We start from the raw sequence: 27,085 nt of genomic DNA, 5'->3' as shown, positions 1-27,085 counted from the left end.
TTACTACTATTGATTTATGTATCGGTATTCTACGGTGTTCAATATTTAGAATTCCAGTTTCCAACCTCGTAGAAACATTGCTTCAATTGCATTCCACGCTAAAATGTTACGATTATTGCATAATAATAATATAAAGGAGCATAAATAAACAGTCAGTAGTTAAACGAAAAACAACTTCGATTTAATATCGTCATTATAGCCTTTATTATAAACAAATTCTGGGCTATTCTATTTTGTTTATGATACGTAAAAGTTTGCGGAGAAGGTCAAGATACAATTTTATGAGTAAAAGTGGATGTAGAAGTACTTCTAATTTGTTTGTAGAACTTGACAACTCAACATTCTCAAGATAGTACAACCTGGTTAAATCCATTATACAACGTAACTTGACCTGAATACGTTTCCCTCACCAATTAAAACACAATAATTAAATTCCACTGTTATATTTCATTTTGAGCTATATTTTACAGTGATTGAAATATAAATTTTATGACACATGCCCGAATCATTTCCGTTGGCACTACATTCACCGTGTTTCTATTTGATTTTACTTTATGATCTCCATTTCATCTCTATTGCATCGTCATTTGTTTTAAATTTCTTGAAATGAAGATCAAATTTATTATTTTCAGGCTTCAGCGCGTTCAACCAATTGAAATGGCCCGTATAAATGTCATCTGACATTTTGTACATCTCCAAAATATTCATTTTCATTTTAGATACCTGAAACAATATAGAATTTTCATGGTTATGTCAACTATTAAGTATTTTGTGGTTATGTTTTACTTCATATTGTTATTTAAAGTTAATAATTTTAGCTTTGATACCGATCATGTAAATATTATTTTCTATTTAAAATAAAGGATAAAACTTTTTGATATTGGAACGAGCAAATTCGTCTTTTATAATCGTTTGATACATAACACGGAATTGTACTCATAATTTAAAGAGAAACTCAAGGAAAGCAGATTCGTCGAAAAAAAATATTTATCTTGCAATTCGTCGAAAAAAAATATTGATAGATTGTTTTATTTTTAAAGGCATATATATGTAAAACAGAGCAGACACCTAAAGGTGTAACGTAAAACGTGGGATTCTAATGAGGGGTAGGTCGGTAAACCTAATCACATCATTCTTCTGTCTGTTTGGATGCTTACCTATTTTTATTCCAGTCTTCCACTAACCTGATGCTTTGTCTGATGGCTGTGTCGTGTTCTGTTGAGGGTTCGCTGGAGTTTCATTTGCTGTTTGCTGGGGTGCGGCCTGCTCAGCTGCTGGTAACCAACCCCTGTTAAGAATAAATGGAATTAGTTTTTTTTAAATTTCAAAATTAAATATTGATGTTCATTTTGAGATCTGTATTTACACTTCTGTTATATTATGTAATTTTTGATACTGATTAACCCTTTTCAATAATTAAGTTAGGTTTTAACTTCGGTACAAATAAATGTATTTTCTTTCTTTCTTTCTAACTTGGGACACATCAAATATAAAACATATGAATGTTATAAAATTACCTTATTGTTATTCTCTATATGCAGGCTAAATTCGAATTGAAAAGGTATACTTAAGTGTCTTATTCTAAATATAAAAGAAACAATTATTAGAATTAATTTATAAAACACGATATCATTTTCGATTTCCATTATTATGAAACATAATATTATCTATGAGATACAAAACTGAATGAAATAACACAAAATGAATAGACAGCTGCATGCAAACATTCAAGGCTTTCTAAATTACAAAAAAAAAAGATTTTTCGCCATTGAACTTGAACGCTTTCATAGGTGCTGACATAATACGAATTGTGCTAACAGATCGCATAGTAAACATAAATGAGTTATCACGTTCGAGCCTTGACGACGAGTGCAGACGGCCAAACAAACACGTAACTAATGTGTAAATTGTGGCTGCAAGATCTTGAAACCAGAAACATCTATACTGAAGCAGTCTATTTTCAAAGTGTGAAATTGGCAATTAAAATAGTTCCGAGAAATAAGGCAAAAATTCAAGATTAAATATATAATAATATGTAAAAAAGTATATTATATCTCATGAATCTGGTTGGCATGTAAAGTTCAAAATATCAAAATGGTCAATCGTCATCAGGAGGAGTGGCCAGAGGTTCAGGGATTTCTTCATGTAAAAATTCCATCTCGGAGGGAGAATTTTGTTGCGTTGCTGGAACAATCGTCTCCAACTCCTTTATAATCTCATCTGCTGTAGGTAGAATAGGAGCAGGGAAATCTTCAACGGGAGCTGAGTAAGGCTTCACTTGGTATGTAGATGACTTTTTAGAACTACGATCATTCCGGCCGACTTCAGTTGAATCTTCACTGGTACTGTTGTCGCTGAAAAAGGAGTAATAGTTAAACAGGGAACAGTAAATTTACTAGACAAAAAAAAACAAAAATAATTAATAATAACTTTAGTTTTAAAAATAGATTCGCGTGAAGGAAAGCCCTTGGTCTAAATAAAATAAAACAAAAACACAGAAACAAAAACTTACGCAACAATTAACAGCACAATCGTTGACATTTAGGGCCATAAATAATGTTGTTTGCGTTTTCAAAGGTTTTATTTAAGTTAAAGCAAGTGATGTTGACATTGAAATTACGAGAAAATACAATTACAATGGTCGGATCGCAAATACTCCCTTGGTAACAGGAACCGAGTCAGCTGATTTTAATGGTGGAAATAATTGGATTCAACCCAATTCCCGACGGTATTTCAGTGGGTATTGGAAAGTGTGTGAAAATTACAGTTATTACGTAAGAACTATTCGGGACAAACAAGTTTCTTGACGTACGCGAGATTGATATTTATGTTTCGTGATAGCGTTAAAAATATATAAATAAAAATTTGTAAGGAATAAGTAGGGTTATACACGTGTAAGGCTTAGTGTAAGGCATTAAGAGGTTACTTATCCATTATTTTGTTCATGCATAATAATTATTACATGAAAATGATATACTTTTAGTTATTACTGGGGAATTTATGTTTTGCTTGTTTTATAGGTACTATTCTTAAACACGGAATACAGACACATATATATTCCTTGTTTCATTAATTTATTAATTTAAAGACTATGTAGATAGATATGTCGTGGTCATATCGTAGATTTGATCATTTCATGATATGAGTGGCCATTTCACGAAATGGTCGCATATCGTGAAATGGCCAACATAGTTTGATCAGATCGTTAAATCGTCAACGTTTCACGATTTGGTCATCCACATTTGGCCAGATCGTATAAAATATAAAGAGTCCATAAAATATTAAAAAATTTCAGAATAACTATATTCTAAAAACTTGTTAAATGTCATTTAAGTTAGTGCCACGGCAGCGGCCGGCGAATGCCAGAAGCGAATCGTTTTTGCAATAGAAAACAGTTAGGTTAGGTTAGGTTAGACTTTGATAAACAACGCACGAGCCGAGCGAGCAAAGCGAGGGTGCCGCGGCAGCGGCCGGCGAGTGCCAGAAGCGGATCGCTTTTTAAAAAACAAACAATTATAATAATATAGTAGTAGTTTCTTAAATTATTTTATTTAAGTCACATTTTTTCTTAAATACATACCTATAACCTCCTGGGGCCTGCGGTCATATATATATTACATAGACAATAAAAAAATATTTCAACGCCATCTTTTGCGTATATGCGGGAATAATAACTCAAATCGATGTAGTGGTATGTCATCCGCTATACTAAACGGTTTTTGGTTTTATAAGTGACAGTGATTTGAAGTATTCTCATTTCGAAGTTGACGGTGGCTGTGCGACGGCAAACACGTGGTCGGTAATCTTACATTTCTAGTGGAACCATTAGTATATTGCAGTATATCTTTGTATATCTAATTAAAATAGATATTATTTCTGCAACCACAATAGTTATTTTGTAAGATAAATCTAAAACTTGTGAAAAATATGAATTTTTTCTTTTATGTCATACTGGTAAGACATTCGGTCTCAATTCTTGCCAAATTGGTATTGGTTACAAGGGCCCCATGTATTACCTATATGACATTCTTTAGTTTATGTTACAGATTTTATTATAATTTTCAAGGATTATAAGATACTGAGATCTACCAACACCTGGATGAGTCAAATATTGACCTATATGATGGACCTATGGAGTTTCTTGCCGGTTTTTCTCCATAGATACTGCTTTCCGAATCGGTGGTAAATGTTAATACTGTTATGACGATTCAAAAGTGCTTTTGGAAGAAGTCTAATTGAATAAATAAATATTTGAGGTGAAGATAATCCCCCAAATGATACCGATGAAGCCGCCCAAATAACAAAAAATGATTCTTCTTCCATTCGTCCAATGAGTATGAGTCATGTCAGAATAGAATCGTCACTATGTATGTCATCTTCAGTTGTTGGCAGACCATCTCGGGGACGCACATGACGTGGACCAAGCATTAGAGGAGGCTGACCAAGAGGATGGATTAGAAATAAGACCTAGGGGTGGACGTGACAATATAAATACACCGCCGCGCCGGTGCAAAATACTTGTACTGGTCGTTTCTCACCCTTAAAAATACCTATCTTTGAACCTAGGTACATAAAATAGACACAGAACAATGGATAGAATAATAAATATTTAGATTCAAGTTTAAAAATATATAATAACTAAAAAACCATGTAGTTTTTCTTCATTTTCATAAACTTATTACACTCGGAACTGGGAGCCCTTGTAATATATATATGACATAGAGAAAACCCAAGTTTTCCACGAAAGATTTTTTTTTCCATTTTTTTTAATATCTATAATTGCATTAGAACAGATACAGCTAATTTTTATTAAAAAAGAAAGAAAAAAAAATCCTGGGTCTCAGGAGGATAAGATATCCACATTTTCCATAGTACTCGTACCTCTTCGTCGTAAATTCTTTGCTATGACTTTCTTCATAATATTGTTATTAAACGAATTATGAATTTTTTTAACTGCGAATAATTTAATTTTCGCCAGCGGCCGCCATCTTATCACATACCTAAACACAGAGCTTGCAGCGCCTCTACCAACGATTAATGTAACTATTTTACGATATGATCAAATAATTTTGATCATTTCATGAAAAAACCGTGCGTTAATTGGCCATATCGTGAAACGATTTCTTATCATTGATCTGCCCAAACCACATCATGATGTGGCCAAACTAAATTGGCCATTTCACGATATGCGACCATTTCGTGAAATGGCCACCCATATCATGAAATGATCAAATCTACGATATGACCACGACAGATATATCAGAATTCAGAAATGTTGAGATTTAACATAATTTCATTACCATTTAATTTTAATGAAACCTTCCATAGAATCACAAAGCCGGAACTTAAGGCTAAACGATAATAGATCCAGAGCTGATAATAGATTGAACAATTAAATCCACCAGAGCAGTCTGCGGCTCCCAACCATTCGACCTTTGCAAGTCGATCGGTCCATTAGCCGTAGAATCTGGCATCCGATGGTGTTTTGGCAGTACGAGATACAACCCTCGTCTTGGCTGAGGGCCAGCTCGCTGAAGACGGCACCTAGCCGCCTTGAACGCTTTTAAACAACAGTTTATTGATCTTAGCGGAAGTTCAGGTACGATAGCGAGACATGTTATGCGTGTCAAGGGAGATGTTTGCTTGTTGGGAGTCGTGAGTGATCGGTTTTGGATGATCATGTCAATCGAATAAAAAAGCCGAGTACACGTGTCAGAAGTGAAACTTCATTGGCAAGAATCAAAGATACCAAATTCGAAATCATACTCCATGACATGACGGTATTGCCATGACGCGATCTTGAAATTTTACTCTCAACGCGCGAAGTCACTTCAAAACGCGGTGTAAACTATTAAACCCAGTTTAACCTACCTACTAAAAATTTCGATTAATTTTTTATTTCATTTTCAAAATTATTCAGTGAAGACTACTATAAAGTGCATTATGCATCCATCAATAAATAAATGCCTGCACAAAAATGGACAGATAGAAATAAATCAGCCGGACCGACAACCTCCCGGGTAGGCGTGAAATAAATCCCAGTTGTGGGCGTTAAAATTGATTCCTCCTTAACATTATGCAATTTGCTATAAACACGCTACAAACATTTGTGAATAATAAATTATTTCCTACAGGAAATAGTAAATCTAGAGCTCTGTACTCTGTAGATGGGGATTTTTCAACAACAGCAGTAAGCAAAATAAATTACCCGATAAACTAAATATTTAAATGTGTGTAAATATTATTTTAAGGTTATGTTCACTTCACTAATGTATTCTTATTTACATATTTAAATACAAAATCGAAATTCCAGTCCAATATTAGGCAAAAAGTAGCCTATAATATTCATTATCTTAGACCAAAATCTATCATACCAAAATTATATCAAAGTCGATCGCTATAAATAAATATCTTCATATCCGCACAAGCTTTTGGATTTATAATATAAGAAGTATGTGCAATGTTATATTGGAAAAACCCAATAAACAAATTATTTTTCGATCTCTCATATTTCCGTTCTCTCCGTAATCCGCTCGTTTCAATTAGGAACTCATCTCTAGAGATATGATGTATTAATATCGCATCGTACGTGCTATTGATGAAGATATTTTCGTAAGTAAATAAGTGATGCAGTGCAGATTCATATTAAAGAACTAAATTGGATACCAGTATTATTTTTTAAGTCCAGAAAACTGGCCTTTTTATAGTACATCTTTTAATGAACTAATACTGCTCATTCATCATTGAACTATAATATAGCGTTAGACACGTTATAGATATGCACGTAATTATTAAAATTGGGATTCATTTTACCGCAGATATCTGAAAAAAAAATACAAAAAGTACTAAATAAAATCTACATCTACAACAGTGTTGTTGTAGAAAGCCTTATCAAATTCTTAGAGGAAAATCTGCAGACATTGCGTAAGGGTCGCAACGTCTGCAGAATTTCCTTTGGCATGGTTATTATTAAATCTAAGACAATATCCATCAATCCAAATAACGATTACAATTTGTAAGCAGCCCCTTCGAGCGTTGAGAGCAAATAAACGAACTCTGCGTCCGCGCAACTAGTCAGGAAACGGCGAATTGCCATTAGTCTCGTCTCGACGCGATTTGGTCGTCAACCCACATAGATGATTGCGAGAGGGAACTTATCAAATTTCTGAACGTGCATTTGATTAAATTTGATTCAGATATCCGCTTCATTATTCTAAAGCTTCTCACAAATCATTAGATAACAAACAGCATGTTCTGCCCGCATTCGATGATTATAGAAATCTTTCTATTATTGGATCAATTTTACAAACGATCAGCTCAATACACCTCCTAGTATATGTTTTTTAATATTCTACCTAACTAATATGTTAAATAATGTTTTCAATTCTCAGTCAAATAGGTTAACCTGCATGGAAAAATACTAACAATTTATTTTAATAAACCTCCATGTAAATCGGTCTTTTGGTCCTGAAATTGGGCCTTAATTGAAATTTTAAATTTTGGTGAACGTTAAACAACATTTAAGCAATTTTAATTAGAAGTCTTAGCTGGATTAGCCATGGTTTCAAGATAAGGCAATAAACTTTGTCCATGACGAAGATAAACGTCTATTCTAATAAGTGCAGACCAATGCGCAGGCGCATGTGGTGAAGTTACGAAGTTCTATTCTGTGAAATATTTATTGCACTTACAAGGGTTGGCATTAATTTCAATTTTTTATATAATATTAACCCAATGAGCCCCGAGCGGCCCGATCAGGCCACGACACAATAGATTTTCTATTGTGTCTGTGATTCCGGGGGCTGAGTTTTAATATCTGAATCTGAGGAAAAATAGTTGAGTTTTTTATATCTGTATCTATGACCGCAAGATTTGTATCTATTCCATTGACTTTGACTTTGACTTGGTATATTGGTATCAAGAGATAATAAATATCTTATCTGGCTATTGGGTACGATTTTTAGAAGTGGCATTATACTTGCTGTTTTATTTCGTTTTTAACCATTCACATAATACAACACTTGCATTTGTAAGATGAACGTTTGTTCAGTAGCTACGGAAAAACACAACTTCCTGACAAAAAACCACTTCCTGACGGGAAGTTGCTGTAGATAAAAATGAGTATTTTTTAAATGCTTTTATCATTAGAAAGCTTGGTTACAAAAGGTTCAATTTTTATTCTGAGGGCTTAGCCGTACGTTCTGTGTCATATGCTTCGTGTGTAACTGTAGTATTTCAATTATTTATTTATAATTAACTTCACGACAGCAACCCTGGACCAAGATGCATCTATGCAAATAGTAAAAGTCACCCGCAGCGCGTGCCGGTGCATTTAGTCACAACTACTTTAGTTAAATTTAACTTCCTACTTTGAGATATCATTCGAACTGTATTTTGCCCCCTGAGTCGGCATGTAACAAATAAAAGGGTTTAAACCACATTTTAGGTAAATTTTAATTACCAGAATTTAATTCCTTAAGGGAATTTTAATTCATTATAAAAAAAATAAAAATTTGTTACAATTACTTCTTCTAATATCTACTAAACTTTGACAGTGGCTTGGAAATGTTGGTAACTATATTTTTTCATTTACAAGTGAAGTTGAAACCTAGACAAAAATGATAGGTAGATAAATTACATTTTTTACAGGAAGTACAAGAGTTGAAGCTTAACTACGAAATTTAAAATTAAACATTTATCCATGAGGGTTACGTAACTGTAACTGAAGTGTTTTGAAGCGACACAAAAAGTACCTATGCCCTGTTAAGATTTGGCATCTTTGCAAGAAATACAAAATCAATCTTGCTCAGATTTCCGTCACAGAAAAACGAGACTAGTAAAAAGCAGTTCTATAATATATAAATGTATAGAAATATATTTTAAAGTGGCAATAAAATTCAACACAATTGACAATATCTTCGTGAATTTAAAATGCATATTCAAGTGTAAAATGACGTGTTAGCCATGTGCATTAATTCGCATGGAAACTCTAACATCTGTAATAACATAGGTATTAATCGTAAGAATTGATATGGCATAAGACGAATAAAAGTAAGTTTTTATTTAGGAAAAAGTAATAATTATTTTTTCTATGGACCCACGACAATAATTATTTAAAGGTAGCTTCATGAAGAAATTTGTCCGTATTTAAGCAAAAAGGAACCACCCAGCAAACACGCACTTCTGAGATATCAAAGGATTTACAAAAACATTTGCAGCTCTGTTAGATGAAGTAAAATTAATATTTATTTTATTTAAATTCATTGATAAATTACTTATTTAAGTATGTGTATATAAATTTGCTCTGAATACTCTTAAACTTTCTAGATAATTAAGAAAATGTGCATGTGGTTCCTTTTAACATTTATCAAATGATAGGTTTTCTCTTATACAAAAAAGAACCACAACCCAGGGATTTAATGATATAAATGAAACTATGTATTTATAATATCGTAATAAAGGTTTAATTAAAAAAATATATAAAATAATACTTATGGAGGACGTTTATTCGACGTTATCATCAAATTGGATTTCAAAATCCACCGTGTCTAGTCCATCTATGTGGTCTTCTATTGCATCATCACTAATGAGACCGTTATAAAAACTCTGTGCATCTTGTGGAATGAGATGTAATATGGCCTGAATATCGCTTGAAGGTGAAGAAAACTTTTCCAAAGGTATCGACGTATTGTATTCTTTGTTATCTTCTGTAATAAAAAGAAAAAACCGGCCAAGTGCGAGTTGGGCTCGCGCACAAAGGGTTCCGTAGCAGCAAATATAAAACCAAAATTACAGTTAAATCAACCTATCTCAAAAACTATAAGAGATACTTTGATCAAACCAAAAATCGTTGAAAGAGTTAATTAGCATGCATCACCTCTATTTTTTTTAGAATTTTATACCCCGTAGTTATAAAAATAGAGGGGGGGGGACATACTTTTTACGACTTTGAGAGCTGATATCTCAAAAACCGTTCACTTTAAGAAAAATGTTTTTTAGAAAACTTTATATCATTTTAAAAGACCTTTCCATTGATACCCCACACGGGTATGTACATCGAAAAAAAAAATTTCATCCCTCAGTTACATGTATGGGGGGCCCCACCCCCAATTCTTTTTTTTACTATTTAGTGTCATATTTTTGTAGCGGTTCATACAACACATATTCCCATCAAATTTCATCACTGTAGTACTTATAGTTTCCGAGTAAATCGGCTGTGACAGACGGACAGACGGACAGACGGACAGACGGACATGACGAAACTATAAGGGTTCCGTTTTTGCCATTTTGGCTACGGAACCCTAAAAAGCTTTAAATCAAAACAATAAAGCTGCGTGACTTTTATACGTAGGTATATGGCGACAGCAAAATATTATTTGTTCTTATAAAGCCGTGTTCCTACTAGACGACTAAGTATGTTGTAGGTACATGCACCATGTACAAAAAACTGGCTAAGTGTGAGTCGGACTCGCGCAACGAAGAGTTCCGTACCATTATCTAAAAAAACGGCAAAAAAATCACGGTTTATTGTATAGGAGCCTCTTTAATATTTATTTTATTCTGTTTTTTAGTATTTGTTGTTACAGCGGCATCAGAAATACATCATCAATGAAAATTTCAATTGTCTAACTATTGCGGTTCATGAACCGTGATAGTTAGCTCTGTCTCATGAGACAGAGGGACAGACTGACGGACAGCGGGGTCTTAGTAATAGGGTCTCGTTTTACTCTTTGGGTACGGAACCCTACAAATCATACGCAACAGTGACCAAACCTAGCAAAAAATTAAATAAACTTGTTTAAATTTTGAATTTCGCGGACTAGGGCCTTGTTCCGGTCAAAACAGTGGCAGCGCGAGTTTTAAAATCAAATAAATAATTATATACGCTGAATGTACTGTACTGAATCTGAATCGAAACGTATTTTACTAAAATAGTAGGTAGACCTAGATCATCGACAGTTATTTTTAAAACAGGGTTTAGTAGTTTCATCTCACAATGACAGATGAATCCTAACAAAATGACTCTTTTCGACTCGCCTTCGTGAACAACAACAGACGTAAATCCACAGAAGATTCCTCTTGTAATTACTTAATGTTTTAAATTAAAATTAAAATTGTAAAATCACTCCACAATCGGGAATGAATCAAAAGTGGATAAAGCGTACCTGCATCTCAGATTCAATATGTACTTAAATGCATTAATAAAACTACTTACCCGTTGTATCTTCATTTTATCTTCGGTTTTCGTCTCCAATGCTTTTCTTACCAATTGCTTGTCTATTTATTTATTACTAAACATTTTCACATTTAATTTTAAAGGTAGTTAACAAAAACAATAGAACTTACTTCGCGGAGAAAAAAAAACGGCCGTCACGTAGGTATTCGAACTACTTCGCTGAATATCACCTATATTGACAGATGTTCGACGTTTTACTTTAAAAATTGGAGTTATTTAAGCTATTTAAGCACTTTGAGCTATTTAAGTTATAAAATTGTTGTTTAAAGATGAGAAGCATTGTAACAAGTCAAGGCATTTGGTACCCTATAGCGATGATGGGTTTCAGGATGTTTTACAATATTTATTTATGCATGATAGAACCGAATGCTTGTGGTTTTATTTTGCAATAAAAAATTACGATTAAATTATGAATATATTTTACGCATATCCATACCAAAGAAACCTGGTTCCATTTTGTGTATTAAAAATAATTGTAATTCATAGAAATATGTGTAATGTATAATGGTACCAAGTAAGTGCGGATCTGTTTTGTATAAAGTGACATGATAGTAATATCGTTTATTTGTTTGAACAAAGTAGTCCTGCTGTGCTGTGGTTCGGTTTTGCTTCATATGTATTATTCGTTGTTGCTGGTGGTTCCTTTCTGCTTTTAGTATACCTTGTTTCCAAGGTAAAAATCATGTGGTTCTTGTTTGTATAAGAATTTAGACCACTTTTAAATGAGTATTCTTCAAGAAACGTAAAAAAGCAAATTTGTCGAGTGGTTCCATTTTGCATAAATACGGACATTTAAGAAACAGAATTTGAATATTTTGATTTCTAGTATGCTATATTATATTGCCTAGTTCATTAATACATTATATTTTTATCGTTTACTAATATAATATGTACCTATATTTTGTAATACACTTTATTTTTTACATTCTTCCGACCATACTTTCTCTGTCTCTGTCTCTAGCACCACAGAGGTTAGAGATTTCTTTTAGGACTTCTTTTCCTTGCAAGATTTCATTTATGTCTATCGGGGACCACATCCACGACCATTTAACGCTCATGCGTCATCCACTGTACCAAGAAGCCCCAAACATTACAATCAATAAATCAACGGACACTACGTACTATTTCCCTTTTATTATGTCCACGTAACTCACAACCATTGGACAGAAGACTGACGTCAAATAAAACGTACAGCTATAGTATCATACGATATAATTATTCAATAAAGAAATGTTTCATTCAATGTTATCGATAATTAGGTAATTGCTGATAAAAATTGCGTATTGCGGTTGTTGAGCTTGAAAGTACGTAGATGGACAATTTCTTCGTTAAAGATTCAGAGATGTGATCGATTTATTTAATTGGTTAATTCTAAAAATAAGGAATCTTATTAGTTTTATAATATATATAGAGAAAGTTTCTCTTGGAGAGTGATACTTTGTAGGTCGGATCCTGTCGTTTTCTGACATTTATTCTCTTTTAGAAGTCCTCATTTCCTTTGCGTTTAGTGGGTTATATTTGTATTACAATGTGCTTCTTATGCATGCGCCCTTTAATATTATCTAACCTCTTCACATATACCTAGGTATATCTCTATCGAGGGTTTTCGTTTCATGGAATTTTTAAAACGATATACTCGTTTATGATAATTTTGACACCGTAAATAGTTACCTATCAGTCGATAACGTTATTGATAAGAATCAGCCAGAGTTTAGACATTTATCTATCTAGGAACTACAAGTCATCGTCATGTATAGCACAATATACAGATACATACAGTAAGGAAACTTCATACAAAATGTTCGAAATGTCTCCCCCCCCCATCAAGCGTGTTTTCGAGGGTATTGAGGGGGATCGATAGTAGCGGGTGACACATCCATAGATTTTGAATATAGTATGGAAAAAAGTTTAAAGTGATGTCAATTCACATTAAATAAATATCGATTGTTCCAGTTTGTAGCCATTTCAATAAATATATTTGTAAATACCGTATCTGACTACAAGTTAAAAAGAGACTATTTTTTAATTTCTATAGATATGGCAGCATGAGTTTTAAATTAAGTTGACATATTTTCTACCAAAATGATAGCTACAAATAGTCACTATTAGGAGTCCAGTCTGTTCAAAGGTCGCATCTATTTTTACGCAATCTAGAAGAGCACGAAAATATAAAAAAAGGAAATCTTAAAAAAATCTTGTTTAAATTTATGTGCATAATTACGTAAATATTAGGGAAGAAAAAGATAGATATTATAATTATTGTATTTTTATCGATACGTGGCGTCTCCACTTTGTCAAGCACTAAGCCTGTCAAACTATTTTCTTTTTCTTCCTAAAACAAAAAGGTAGAGGTTCTATGCTCGTATAATAATAATTTTAATTTATTTTTGCATATTTTGTGTTTTTTAATTTAATTTAATTTATCGTTTTAAAAATAATTTAGAGCCGATTTTTCAATGCCCAGATAAACAGCTAGATAGACTTTATTCTTCAGTTAACAAAATATTCAATTTTTCAATAGACGAATAGGACTTATCTATCGAATAACTACGTTATTTGAGGAATAAATCTATCTGCTGCTCCAACGGCCAGATAGCGTGCTATTCGACGATTAGACGTTTGAGTTGACAACTGACGCGTCAAATTTGGGATATTTTCGTATGTAATAACATAGAGCGTAGAATTTTTACAATAAAGCCTCTTTCTATAAAATAATTATCAATTTAAATCATATTGAAATTGATGTTTTTGATAGTACCTACTGATGATCATGCCATTGAAAATTTGCCGGACGCTGCCTTTATGTCGTTTCCATCGTAAAATATATAAATTTTAACACAAATTTAATCAAAACTCTTTACTCGAATCAAAACAATAATCAACAATCATAGAACACAAGATAAACTTAAAATGCACTCCTGACGTGATCACGTGAGTCATAATGACGGTTGTTGACATATTGCAAGTTGACTCTATCCCGCTCTAACCTGACTAATTTAATATGTTTGTTTCGCCACTCCAAGAGCAGAGCTGCCAATATGGAAATATTTGGTCAGATAGTTATTCATCAAATAAATCACGATTGAAAAATAGGCGAGCCGTTATGAGTTAGATAAGCAATTGAATAAATCTATTCGAGGGGTAGTTATTAGACTATTTATCTGGGCATTGAAAAATCGGCCCTTAGTAGGTATACCTACATACAAGTATTGTAAATTCTGGTTTAAAATAATTATTGAATATATGTTTAATACAAATATCAAGCATTATAAATAATTTAGGTACATTAAATAGCCTTCGGCGTCCATAACAAAACTAGATTTCGAAATATAGCACTGATAAAAACGTATTTACTTTTACAAGCTGTATTAATTCGGATTGTTTCTTCTTGTAAATTCATATTTAGGCTACACCATTTTTGTATTTTAACGGGTTTTAATCTCCAAATTACCACAAAATCAACTGTGAAAAAAAGCAAACAGAAATATACAGGCCGAATTGATAACCTTCTCCTTTATTTTTCAAGTCGGTTAAATGTCAAAAAGTAACAGCCCTATATAGCTATACGTCATAATTTCATGGGGGGGCTTAGTTTCCTAACTGTATGTACGTAGTACATATCTGTCAACTGTGTGTATAGTGTGATGATTTTGTAACTATGATATCTAGTTTTGAAAATTAGTATTTGTTTCCGGGCTTTCAAATTATTATTCTATTTTTAGTATGCCCTTTTATTACTCGTAGATTACACTTCAAAAATTATGTTGTGTTATCCTGGTTATCTTTCCTAGCCATCAGTGGAAACATAGTAAAACTCTTTTTACTATGGTGGAGATCTAGAGGTGATTCGGCTCATTACAAGTATGAAGTATCGGACCAAAATTAAATATTCGGACCGGAGTCTATATAAGCAGTCTCCTTTGGGGAATAATCGCATAAAGCTATTATACCTATGAAACCTTAGTATTCTATCTCTTTGATTACCTACAGACATGTACAATGTACTACATTGTACAAAGTAATTACTTGGAGCATATTGGATCGTATAACGATATAATTTCATAATAAAATTTGCCAAATTGCTCTGTGTGACCTTTTTTTTTTTTTTTTTTGTATGGTGTTTCTCAATGTTAGCCAGAAGGGCTTCTACATTTTAACGCGGACGCGGGGGTGAACTGAAGGTTCACCCTGGTAGCGACATGCACAAGGGCGTCCCCCCTTGACGGGGACCACGAACCTCGGCTTGAGCTGTCGCTTGAGTGGAGGAGGCCAGAAGGGCCCTAATCGGACGGGCGCTCACCCGGGTGGGCGCGGGAACGCGGAACAAGGGACCTCGTCTTCGCCGGCGAAGACGGTGTACGCTTTCTGCTGTGGTGTGTGCGGTGGGTGTCGCGGTTTGTTCGACGTTGGGCTTCAATCGCCGAGTCTAGCCGTGCGTTAGCTTTGGTAATATCATCGTCGGAGTCGTCCAAGACATGTCTCGGCCGCCTACGACGATGAGTGGGATCGGGTTTCGCGACGTATGCGATGGCCTTTGTCACCAATGGGTTAGGGTGGTTTTTAGCCTTGTCGAAGTAGCGCTTAGACGCTTGCTTCATCCATTGGGCTATGGTGGGGAGTTCTAAGTCCCTATGTAGGTCCACGCTACGCACGAACCAGGGCGCTCCAGTCGCTGTTCTCATGAACCGCGACTGAATCGTCTGGAGCTTGTGTATGGAGCTGGGAGCGCAATGCGCGAAAACTACACTACTATAAGTGAGGATTGGACGGACCACCGTTTTGTAAAGTGTCACCTTATTTTTAAGGGACATTTTACTGCGTCTGTTAATAAGGTAATAGAGCCGGCTAAGGACATAGCTGGCTTTCTTACGGACTGCCTTAATGTGGGCTTTAAATGACATGTGTGCGTCTAGAGTGACGCCTAAGAATTTAGTGTGCTTTTGCCATGGAATGGCTTGGCCATAGAGTTTGACACTATCTATGGCCTCGGGGCCGCCGCGCCTGAAGAGCACGGCGGCGCTCTTGTCGGGGTTCACAGTGATACCCCATTTGCGAAACCATTTGCCTAATGCATCGGTCGCGGATTGTAGGAGTGGAGCTATTCTTTTGCGGTATGGACTCGACACGTAGAGTGCCGTGTCGTCCGCGAAGAGGGATAATTGCACTTTATCGTGCTTTGGGATGTCGCTAGTGTATAGCGCGAATAGGAGGGGCGACAAGACGGAGCCCTGAGGGACTCCGGCCTGGATGGGACGTGAAGACGAGAGCGTGCCGTCTAATCTGTAGCGAAAGGACCGGTTAGACAAGAAGTCTCGTATGATGAACACGAGACTGTCTGGCACGCCGAGAGTGTACAGTTTGTCTGTGTGACCTTTAAAGCCATACATATATACGTTTGACTGCGTCGGTCAAATTAATTCAATTAAGCCAATTGGACTGAGTCAAATATAACGACTTTTAATGTACGCTCCATGTATTTTATATTCTGTGTAAAATATCTTGCGATTTTATATGTTAAGTATTATTTTTTTTAATTTTGAGACAAAATCAAAATTTTTAACCTACAACCTGAGGATCAATGGCAACAAAGCTTTGGCAAATCTGGGATATTATTTTGGCAAAGCTGTTGGGGTTGTATAAAAATGGAATTTTATTAACTAATCTCTGTGGACGGGTTACGTAAGATTAAACCTATTTAAATATTTCATTTTCAAGCCTTGTAGAGTTATAACATATTTTTTAAACAGAATATACTAGACACAATGTACCGGGTAATCCATTTGACCGTGCAGTCTGCCAGTCGATTACCCTGACGTCACACTGTAAACTATTATACATACAATGGAATGTTATGTTCTTGTAATCGTAGAGGACACTGTTATTTGCATAATACTGAGTTATGAAATGCACAATGCATATAGTAAAGGCTGGTTTGAAATTCATTAAAAATTTTACCTATTAAAGAATGTTTAGAGGGAAAGAAAAAGCGGTAGATACTTATGAATTGAAAAGCCTTTTATTTTCAGCAGCTGCAGAAGATAAAAATATATGTGATAAATGTATATATCTGTAAATACTTTTATATAGTTTGTTACTTAATTACAAAATTACTTAAGTACTCGTTTAATTATGAGGCCAAAAAAGTGTTAGCGTTTCAGGTCGAAGAAGCCAAATAAAGTAGAAGATTATCATAGATTCAGTATTCATAATAATAAATTTTCAAATAACAGAGTAAATTATAGAATAACACTAACAGTAGGTATAATATAAAATGTAGAATGTAGCCCAGCAGTGGACGGAGCTGAAGAGATGTCAACTTGGATAAATTCAAAATCTACGCGTGGTACAGACTCCAGACATTAAAGAGTTGAGTCGATACTAAACCCAGAAATTATGCCAATTTTATAACTTTGTGCTAAACAGAATATCAAATCCATGTTAAACCAGACAGAACGAGAAGCGGTTTGCGGTTCCTCGTCAACAGGAAGTATTCGCCGCCCACATTTCTAAAAATCATGCCAACAAAGACATTGTTTGTTGCGTAGCAATCTTCATCATCTTTCACCTAAATTGATTTTAGGTGAAAAAACGATAATAAATCCATAACAATGTGCTTACAATTTCTCCCAGTGTGCTTATTTTATATCTCCGATTGAAAAGATTTCAAGGACCTTCACTCGAATATCTGACGTGAGGGATAATGAGTAATTAGGCAAATAATAAGGCTTGAAAGGCAAAAATATCATCCAACCTGAAACTATGTAAGCTTTAAGCCTTAATATAAGCACTGCATATTCGGGTTTTAAAGTGAACCTTTTATTACATCGTCTCAAACTTTTTGGTCTGTGTAGCGCATGTCGCGTGTCGCACGATACGTACGATAATTATCGTACAAATACGATAATTTTTAGTTAAATGTCTATAGTGTGAAAAAAAGTTTCACTTTTACCGTGGTTTCATAAAACCACACAACATTTTTTCTTAATTTGAATCCAAATCTATTATTTGTAAAACAGAACTAAAATGCAACAAAAACAAAGCACCTTCAAATGAAGAAAAAAGCAGCTGAAATACACGGGATATTGATACCAAATAACAATTCTGAAGTATTTCAAGACTATTAACTACTCAACTACACAAGGAAATGAAGTTCACATAGCAACAATACATTAATTGCAAGAAGGTACAAGAGGGAAGCCAAAAGGTCATAACCCTCAGTTCCTACAGGAAGTCTGATTCATACAAGCGGACGGAATTCAATACTTAGAACACTAGACACGTTTACTCTTACTTTCCTTGTCAATTGGTATGATAAACTCGTATAAATATAAATTATACATGACACATTATTATAAATAAAACTTTTTGTAGCTACTAATTGTTGAACTTTAACGATATCCTGCGATGTACGTGGCTTGATTATTTTAATAAAACTTACTTTTAAATCGTCTTTTCGTATTTTTCGTATTCCAGTCGTTAGTGCGACCTAATTCAAAAATATTCCTATAATCGATCCAATTAAAAATCAATAATAGGACAACATTAGGTACTTAAGATGGTCTATATACAGCCAGAAAAACGATGGCCAGCATCTTAATATTGATAGTCTTCATCATAATGGTGAATTTACAAAATTTAGTAATCAACTTGGCGTGAAAATATATAAGCGAATTGAAATATAGAAGTCTCAAATAATAGGAAGTTACGAGTCTGGGCAAAATTCCAAACTCTGGCAGGTTACTGACAAATTCGATATGGAAAGTCCCCATAACCCAATGCCCTCTAAACTCACAACTCTGCCGTATTTATTCCTCTTCTCGTATTTACGTGATAAAATCATACATACAAACGGAGCATTAATTAAGACAACCTACAGAGTAGTGTGTGGTCAATTAAAAACAAATTGATCTCGCGCAAGGTTGCCCATAAATTAAATGCCCTACGTCATAATATACATACCGGCCAAATTCTATTCTGTAAACATTGATTTTCCATTGTCACATGAGATACGATACGATTTAAGAAATAGGTAATTGAGAATGGTCAAGAAACTGCGTATAAATAAGGACCAATGTACATTGCATAATGCATTAGTTATAGATAATACAGACAGACATAACTATTACCATCTATCTATCTATAGTTAGTCTACAGATCTTCAGTGATAAGTATTTGAATTATATCTATGACACTAAAGGACACTACTTTGAAATAATTTTGTGACAAAAATCACCGTTCCTCCAAACTGCAAAAGCAATGACGGAAGAAATATAACTTTATTACAATGGAAACGCACATAATATTAACCAGATATCAATATTTGGCAGACGCATGCGCTTCTAATGCGTTTGGCAGCGCACTATTGTTAGATATCTAGGAATCCAGCTACATTGTCTCCTCGTATCAAATGAGCTGATGATGGATATGTACACTTTGATGTACAATTAATTGACTAGTTTTCATGGTTTAGGTCAATCGCGTTTTATTTTTCAATGTAATGGATTTTTCCTACTTTTTAGCAGTAGGACATGGTCATCTTTCGCCCTTCTATCAAAAGTAGACCATTGCAATTTTCCTTATTTTATATTCTGATGATTATTTTATTTGAAACATTAAGTATGTAGTACAAATAAAGTTTTATGATCATTTGCATTTTCCATGTTGCCACAAACATTTGCTCTAAGAAAGGTATCATAGTTCAAATGTTATGTTTGTTTATAACGGAATATTACTGTGTGTGATCATTTAATTATATCTGCATTTGGTACAGGTTATCAGATAACTAATTTATTTTAACGACTCGGTCCAGCTTAGTTAGACTAAGTATGTATTCTATATTTATAATTGATTATCGTAGGTTCTTAGAATGTCTGCCATGTGAAGTCTTCGAATATTACGATGCACTCATGTCGGTATTCTCATTCATAGATCCAAAAGAAATTGTTAAAAACTTCACCATCAATCATCATCAAAAATACATGTTTTCGTTTTATTTGCTTTACTATAAACACGATATTAGGGAAACAATTTAACTGCTTATTTCTCAGTTGCGCCAAAACACCCGAATCATTTGGACCAAACTTGACACACAAATATTTTACTTAGTATCTCGTCCTGGCTGCTATTTAAAAAAATAAATTAATAAAATGAAATAAAAAATACGTCACTTTAATCCCCAGCTAGATCTAATTTCTGCGACGGTACCCCATCAGCATACTGGCGGACGGCCAAGTCAACAACTATCCTCTTGGCGTACCTAGCGCACACTAAAAGTTTTGCGTTTCTGGCCACCCATAAAGGTTTGAATTTCGAATGTTATATTTTTTTAACATATGAAGTCTCATAAGTTGAGGAAAAAAAAATTTGGCGGGAAGCGCTTGTCAATTTTTTTTTATCTCAAGTTGAAGTTCGTTGTACGTAGCAAAAACGGAACTAACGCGAAACAATTTTAGGGCGATGATTTTTGATGATTTTAAAAGTTCGCTTTCTCCGAAAGCTTGCACTGCTCGCCTTCAAAATACTTTTGGGAGGGAAGCACCTTAGTTGAGGACTGTAAGGCATTGATATGCTGAATTTCATCGCGGCCATGTTTCTCTCCATGATGACATTCGTGAAGGTCAACCCTCAACTGCGATCACGGAGGAAAATATGGCTACCGTCAGACGACTAATTTAAGAAAATTGCCATATCACTTATTAGGAGATTCGAGGACATTTGGGGATTGGTATGAGCCCAACTCAGAAAATTTTACATGAACATTTCAAAGTTAGGAAGCTTTGTTGTCAGTGGATTGCTCACAAACTCACTCCAGAACAAAAACGACATCGAGTAGATTGGTGTAAAGAAATGCTATTAAAGTACAATCACGGACATTCTAATGATGTGTTTAATATCGTAACAGGATATGAAACATGAATATATTGTTATATTCTAAAAATAAATCACCAATATTCTTTGGGGGTGTTTGAAAGTGACAGCAAACCAACAAAATTAAGGCAGGCGAGAAGGGTCGACAAACAAATGATTGCGTTTTTTTTTCTCTAAGACGGGTTCTTTCTGCACTATACCACTTGAGCAACAAAATACTGTTAATGCCGAGTCGTACACCACTATTTGTTTGCCCAATGTCTTAGAAAAAATGAGGGAAAAACGACCTAGAAGTCGCATCTTGTTGCACCATGACAGTGCTCCGGCGCACACCGCGAACAAAACAAAGTCATTTTTGGCTTCTGAAAACATAGAGCACGTGACCTATGCCGCACGCAATCCTGACCTAGCACCATGCGATTTCTTCGGTTTCCCAAAAATCTAAGATTCAATGAGTGGTTCGACATTTACGTGGCCAGAAGAGGCCGTGATTGCTTTCAAACAGCACGCAGAAAACATACCCTCGGACCAATGGTCCTCATGTCCCCAGAAATTGTTTGAACGGATGAAAAAGTGTTTTAAATGTAACGGAGAATACTTTAAAAAGTAGTAACTATAATATTACTCACATAAATTGTTTTATTTATGAGTTACGCAAAACTTTCAGAGTGGCCCACGTAATGTTATATTTGTTTTGTTTTGATACAATGTCCGCATCTATTTTTACTTGTTGCTAACGTACTATGAAGCTGGTACTGTGATTACTAATTGCTACTGACTGATGCTTTTCTATCCGACTTTGAAAGGAGGGTTATGTTTTTCGATGTTTTTAGGTACACATGATTTTTTTTGGCACGCTCTGTACCTACGTACCTACCGTAAATTTTAGATTCGTTATTTAACGATAATAAAGCTTATTTAGCAAGAGAGGTGTCATAAAAGAAATATATCACAATTAAAAAGATGACAGCTTTCTGGCGCAAAATTATGTGTCAAAGTTTTACGCAGCTGGGTTCCTTGTTTTTCATTTATAATATATAATGTGATATAATCATAGGAATTGGTTTCATGATTCATTCGTATTGAAACCTTTTTAAACATTATTTAACAAATAAACTACATCAATATTACGAGTGTTTCTGAATGGCCAAGTCCTTAGACTATTAAATTTGAAGCAAAATACCAAGTGGTATTTTGCTTCGGCATCATTTTGCATTGGGCAACGTAAGTACTTACGTTGCCCGATGGTGGAAAATATAATTTCGTTCGTCCCGCTCTGATCAACTAAAATGGAATAACCTTGATATTTTGTTGGCATTATGCTACCCTTTATTTTATTCATAATATTCATTACTAACATAAATAAATACCTATTTTCCAAGCTAATAATAAATTCATAGCCATCACAATATATGTATTTACCTACCTAAAGATAGACGTTGAATGGGTTGCGGAATAACTTTCCATATGTATTTCCATAATTTTCTCCATTGTATTACTTTTACACGTAGCTAGAGTCCCAAAAATATAATTTTATACTTTCGTTAACTATTATTGTCAGTTCGTCTGTTACGATTAACTTCCTACGGAGTTCTCGAAAAACTGTGGAAAGCAAGGGAAACCCTGAAATACAAACAATGATGCGAGTGCGACCATTAATTAACCACCTGATATTCGATTTGTTCACCAACCGTTTGACTGGTGTCTAACATGATCCTTTGCTCTGCTATGAACAAAAATACGAATTTCAATCAATCCCTGAGAATTAATGGCACATATTGAACTAAACTCATCAATTCCAAGCAATTCCCAAAGGCACTATTAAATTCTTTAGCCTTACGTAACATCATCAGAATTCCGTCCACTTAGTACAAAGCTGGAGACGATCGATATCTGGCGACCTTCCGCGATTCAGTACTATAGGATATACACTTTGTACCTATTTTCAGCTCTTGCGTAATGTTGAGCTTGCTTGTACTTTAAAATTATACACACAAACATCGGGATCAATAATGAAGTAGGATCGAGATGGTTCCTCTTTTCTTGCACAGTTAAGAGAATGGGGTCAATAAAGGAATAGTTATTCCACCTTCTTCTGACCGCTGTTCTCCTAAATTTAATTTACTTTGTATGGCTTATTAGCAAATAATTGATAGTCAGAGTACCTAGACTGGAAGATTTTCCATCCAACGAATGTGTATGTTTGTTACACTTTCACGCAAATACTACTAAACCGATTACAATGAAATTTAGCACACATATAGAGGGTAACTTGGATTAGCACATAGGATATATACCAATAGAGCTTTCAGAGCAAGTTTAATGAAAAAGCTCGAGTTACGTAAGAGCTGTGACCTAAATACGGCGCATGTTTGAAAGCATTTCTAGGTTATGAGAAATTCTTCGAAAGAAGAGAAATAAAATGGAAGATACACAATATATTATTTGAAACTAGCTTTTCGCTCGAGGCTTCGTTTGGGTTCGGGCTATTTTCTATAGAATTTCCTTCGCCTGTTGGATACCTTTAAGCCTTTAAGATATATATAAATATAATTATTATGTATCTATTTGAACAATTTCTTCAAATTTCAATTGATTGAAGTTATGTTTAACTACGTTTATAACGTAAAACAATTATTTTTTTTAGTTCAGTGTTTAATGGTTGAAATTTAAATTCAAATTCAAATCAAAAGTGAAGTACCACGGATAATTCTCGATAGAAATAAAAATCTCGCAGTGAAAGGTTCGGGGTGGAATAGACTACCTACTCTAGAGAATAACCTAGGTACTTACTTACCTACATCTCAGTTTATTGTTTTCCAAATCAAAGAATATAAAATTCTAAACATTTTGTAGTTCTCAAAATATTGCCTAACAAGTTTTTATTCATGATTTGATAGTGAAACTTGTTTTATTATACTTACACTTGTTTTCACATCACAAGTGATGCGGGTGGGGTCCCGTTTAAATTAATAATATTATGTAGGAATGCATGGGGAAATGAATTGGTTACAACTCGTTGAAATTATAACGAGTATGTGGGTACTTATACAATGTTTCTGCAGTACCTACTAAGCAAATAACTAGGTGTTGCGATTTTTTATTTAACTAACTATTTATTATTTTCTTGAAATTATTGCTTATCATTAAATAAATTTTACGTACCTACAGATAATACTATTTACGTAGGATAAATATTAATCTGTTTCTATAGGTACCTATTACTTACCTATCTAGATTAATTGGAAATAACAGCGATTTAATCGTATTATTTAATTAGATGCACCACTCATTAAACATTTTATATAGGAAAGGTACCTACCTACCGATTAGTATGACAAGGTTTTTTCTTATTAGTGGGAACTTACTTTTTAATTTTTATCATTCCATGCCTAGTAATTATTTGTATGCGCGTACCTATCATCGTATTATATTAAACAAAATAACTGTTGGCAATTCCAAATAATAAATAAAATAAAGAAGGAATTAATATCATGTTTACAAACATGTGACGTCATTCGTAAAGCTCTCATGAGTCAGTGGGTTGCTATGAAGCCTTGTAAGCGTCTCAAGCCCGTACTTGACTGTGGGTCAACGAACATTCGGCCAAGGTTAATTCGGGTTGAAGGGAAAGGGATTACCGTCTCAATTGTCGGGGAATTAGTATGATATGTTTCCGTTGTACATGTAATGATTAGCTTGAAGTTAGAAAAATGATGTAAAACCTGCCATTTACAGTCCTGGAAAATTTTTAGAATGTATCGTAGGTAGGTAATTTCAATTGTTGTTAGAGGTGATTATTAAAATAGTATTATTTCATTAGAATACCTCTTTCTTTAGATATAATATTTTATCCAAATTATATCACTCTGATGTCCGTCATAACTCATAAGTACTTATAGTGCTTTAATATATTGGTCACTTATTTGAGTCATTCCTACCCACAAAGGTTGTATTGAAATGAGTCACTTGATTATTTTCAAAGAAGCCCGATATAAAATAGTGTTAAGAATGGATTATGTGTCATATTCAGTCACAAATTATTTATCTATTAATTATTAAGGTAATTAAATTAATATATTCTAAAATGGAGTGTAAATTGTAATCGAGGTAGGTCTACTACATTATGTGCCGTGTCAAAATTATCATTATAATATGTTTAAATATACCAAAGTCACTTAAACAATTTAGAAACTAAACTTCTGAAAAAGTTATTCAATAATCATGTAAACGTACTGCATCAATCGATTCTAAAATCTTTACAATCCAAAATGTACTTTTAGCATTGACGGACCGAAACCAATGTAGGTATCTAACATTGTCCGCGTCAAGGTGACTTCCACCAAGCGTAACATCAGGTACAAATTACAATACACCGAATTAACAATAAATGGATGCACAGGAATTTTGTAAAGGCTATTACAAGTATACAGTTCTATTGATTAGGTATTCGATTCGAAACATTTCTCATAAGAACGCTGATTGGAAGTTGTGCATGCAATTGTAATTGGTTTAGTTTATCAACCTGATTTTATAAAATTTTACCGATGAAACCCAGTTTACATTCTTCGAAAAAGTATATATAAGAATTAATGAGTACATACACCAAAAAGTTCCAGGAATATTTTGTATTGTACGAATAAGACGTAGGTATCTGAAAGATATTCGTACGAATCTATGATATAATCTTTTCTTGTTAGAAAACTATAAAATTTTGACTAAAATTAACAATTTTTTTTTCAAAATAATAACTACCTACTTAAGTAACTATTAACTGGTTTCATAGGTTCAAAAACAACAAAAATTCAAATATGCAAATTATATTATTTCTTTCAAATTAAGATGCAGCGCACTCTATAGACATTCTAACTATATGAAAAACTTAGACCTCTCTCATTGGAGTTCTTTACCATGTTCAATTTTAAAAATTAACGATGTTCATAAGAAATGAATCATAAGAGAAATCGATTTACTTACCTGTAGTAATTGTAAGCTATGGCGACGTACCACAATAAGAAAATAATCATCTTTTCTCTTCTTTGTGAGGTCAAACGTAAAAGCGGAGTTTCTGAAACACCATGTTATCTCAGAAGTCAGAATACTCAAAATAGGTAATCTTATTACTCCTGTAGAAAATCCATGAGCAAAAATGGGTTTGCAAATTTAAATGTTTAGTTTTGCATTATACTCTGTCTCGTCTTATTATTTGTGTTTTTTATTTGACTGGATTGGATTGGATGGAAAATATTATGATAGAAAATACACTTCAAATAAAAAGTACCTTTTTAAATATTTAATGAGTCCATAACGTGAATGTGGATGAAGGTGCATTTTCTCATTTTTAAAGCTAATTTATAAAAATTGAATCGGTTTATGAATAGAATAATAAATTATTTTGTGTCACACAGTCATGTTTAAAGTTGTATGAAGTGACATGATTGATTATCAAAATCAATTGTGTCATTCTTGGTGTCATTGAAAAATAAAGAAAAAAATTAGTAGGCATGTAGATAGGTAGGTACACTAGAAGTGAGTCTAGAAGATTTGCTCTAACTGCAATCAGGTACCTACTTTTTTTCTTCTTTGTGATGTACTGTGGTTGTGTGGTTGTACTTAATGTGTTGTATACACGTTGTATTTGATTTAAGTTAAATGCATAATTTTTGAAATCTGTAATTTTCCTTGATGAAATTTTTAAACACTATGAAAGTTAAAACCCACAGTTAAAACCACAGGTTAAAACAGAATTTAAACTAGACTTTAGGTGTTAAGTAGCAATAAAATATTAATGAAAAATACACTTACCCCTGTAAAATGTATAGTTGTAAATTAATATACTTAATGTTATTTCTAACTTTGATGAGTTTCTAGAAGGCCATGAGACCATGGATAACAAATAATATTTATAAAAATGTAAACGCATAGATGTAAAACATAAATTAGTGCATATATATCTTATATATATATTTATATATTTTTACT

At 33.8% G+C, this 27,085-nt stretch overlaps 1 protein-coding gene and 1 long non-coding RNA gene across 3 annotated transcripts; both read right to left on the bottom strand.

Moving 5' to 3' along the window:
• Positions 1 to 508: 508 nt before the first annotated feature.
• On the bottom strand, positions 509 to 1,842 carry LOC123694724. Of its 2 annotated transcripts, none has more exons than XR_006751842.1 (3): positions 1,518 to 1,842; positions 1,158 to 1,288; positions 509 to 723 (listed from the first exon to the last, which is right to left on the bottom strand). It is a non-coding gene; the product is annotated as an uncharacterized LOC123694724 (long non-coding RNA). The 2 variants fall into 2 exon arrangements; XR_006751841.1 differs by having other exon boundaries at positions 1,185 to 1,288.
• Positions 1,843 to 2,010: 168 nt separating this feature from the next.
• On the bottom strand, positions 2,011 to 26,952 carry LOC123694708. Its single transcript, XM_045640218.1, has 3 exons — positions 26,909 to 26,952; positions 26,081 to 26,171; positions 2,011 to 2,354 (listed from the first exon to the last, which is right to left on the bottom strand). Exons 2-3 carry the CDS (start codon positions 26,128 to 26,130, stop codon positions 2,099 to 2,101), a joined length of 306 nt encoding a protein of 101 aa, XP_045496174.1. The 5' UTR covers positions 26,131 to 26,171; positions 26,909 to 26,952; the 3' UTR covers positions 2,011 to 2,098.
• Positions 26,953 to 27,085: the final 133 nt, after the last annotated feature.

This window comes from Colias croceus, chromosome 1, assembly GCF_905220415.1.
Source record: "Colias croceus chromosome 1, ilColCroc2.1".
NCBI lineage: Eukaryota > Metazoa > Arthropoda > Insecta > Lepidoptera > Pieridae > Colias > Colias croceus.
The sequence above is the reverse complement of the archived record's forward strand: the minus strand, read 5'-3'. Positions and strand labels throughout refer to the sequence as shown.

What these genes read in the sequence shown, in the direction of transcription:
- LOC123694708 (XM_045640218.1), bottom strand. Translation starts at nt 26,130, where the DNA reads ATGATTATTTTCTTATTGTGGTACGTCGCCATAGCTTACAATTACTAC. An exon ending in ATAGCTTACAATTACTACAG is followed by an intron (nt 2,355 to 26,080) that starts GTAAGTAAATCG and finishes CTCCTTTTTCAG; the next exon opens with CGACAACAGTACCAGTGAAG.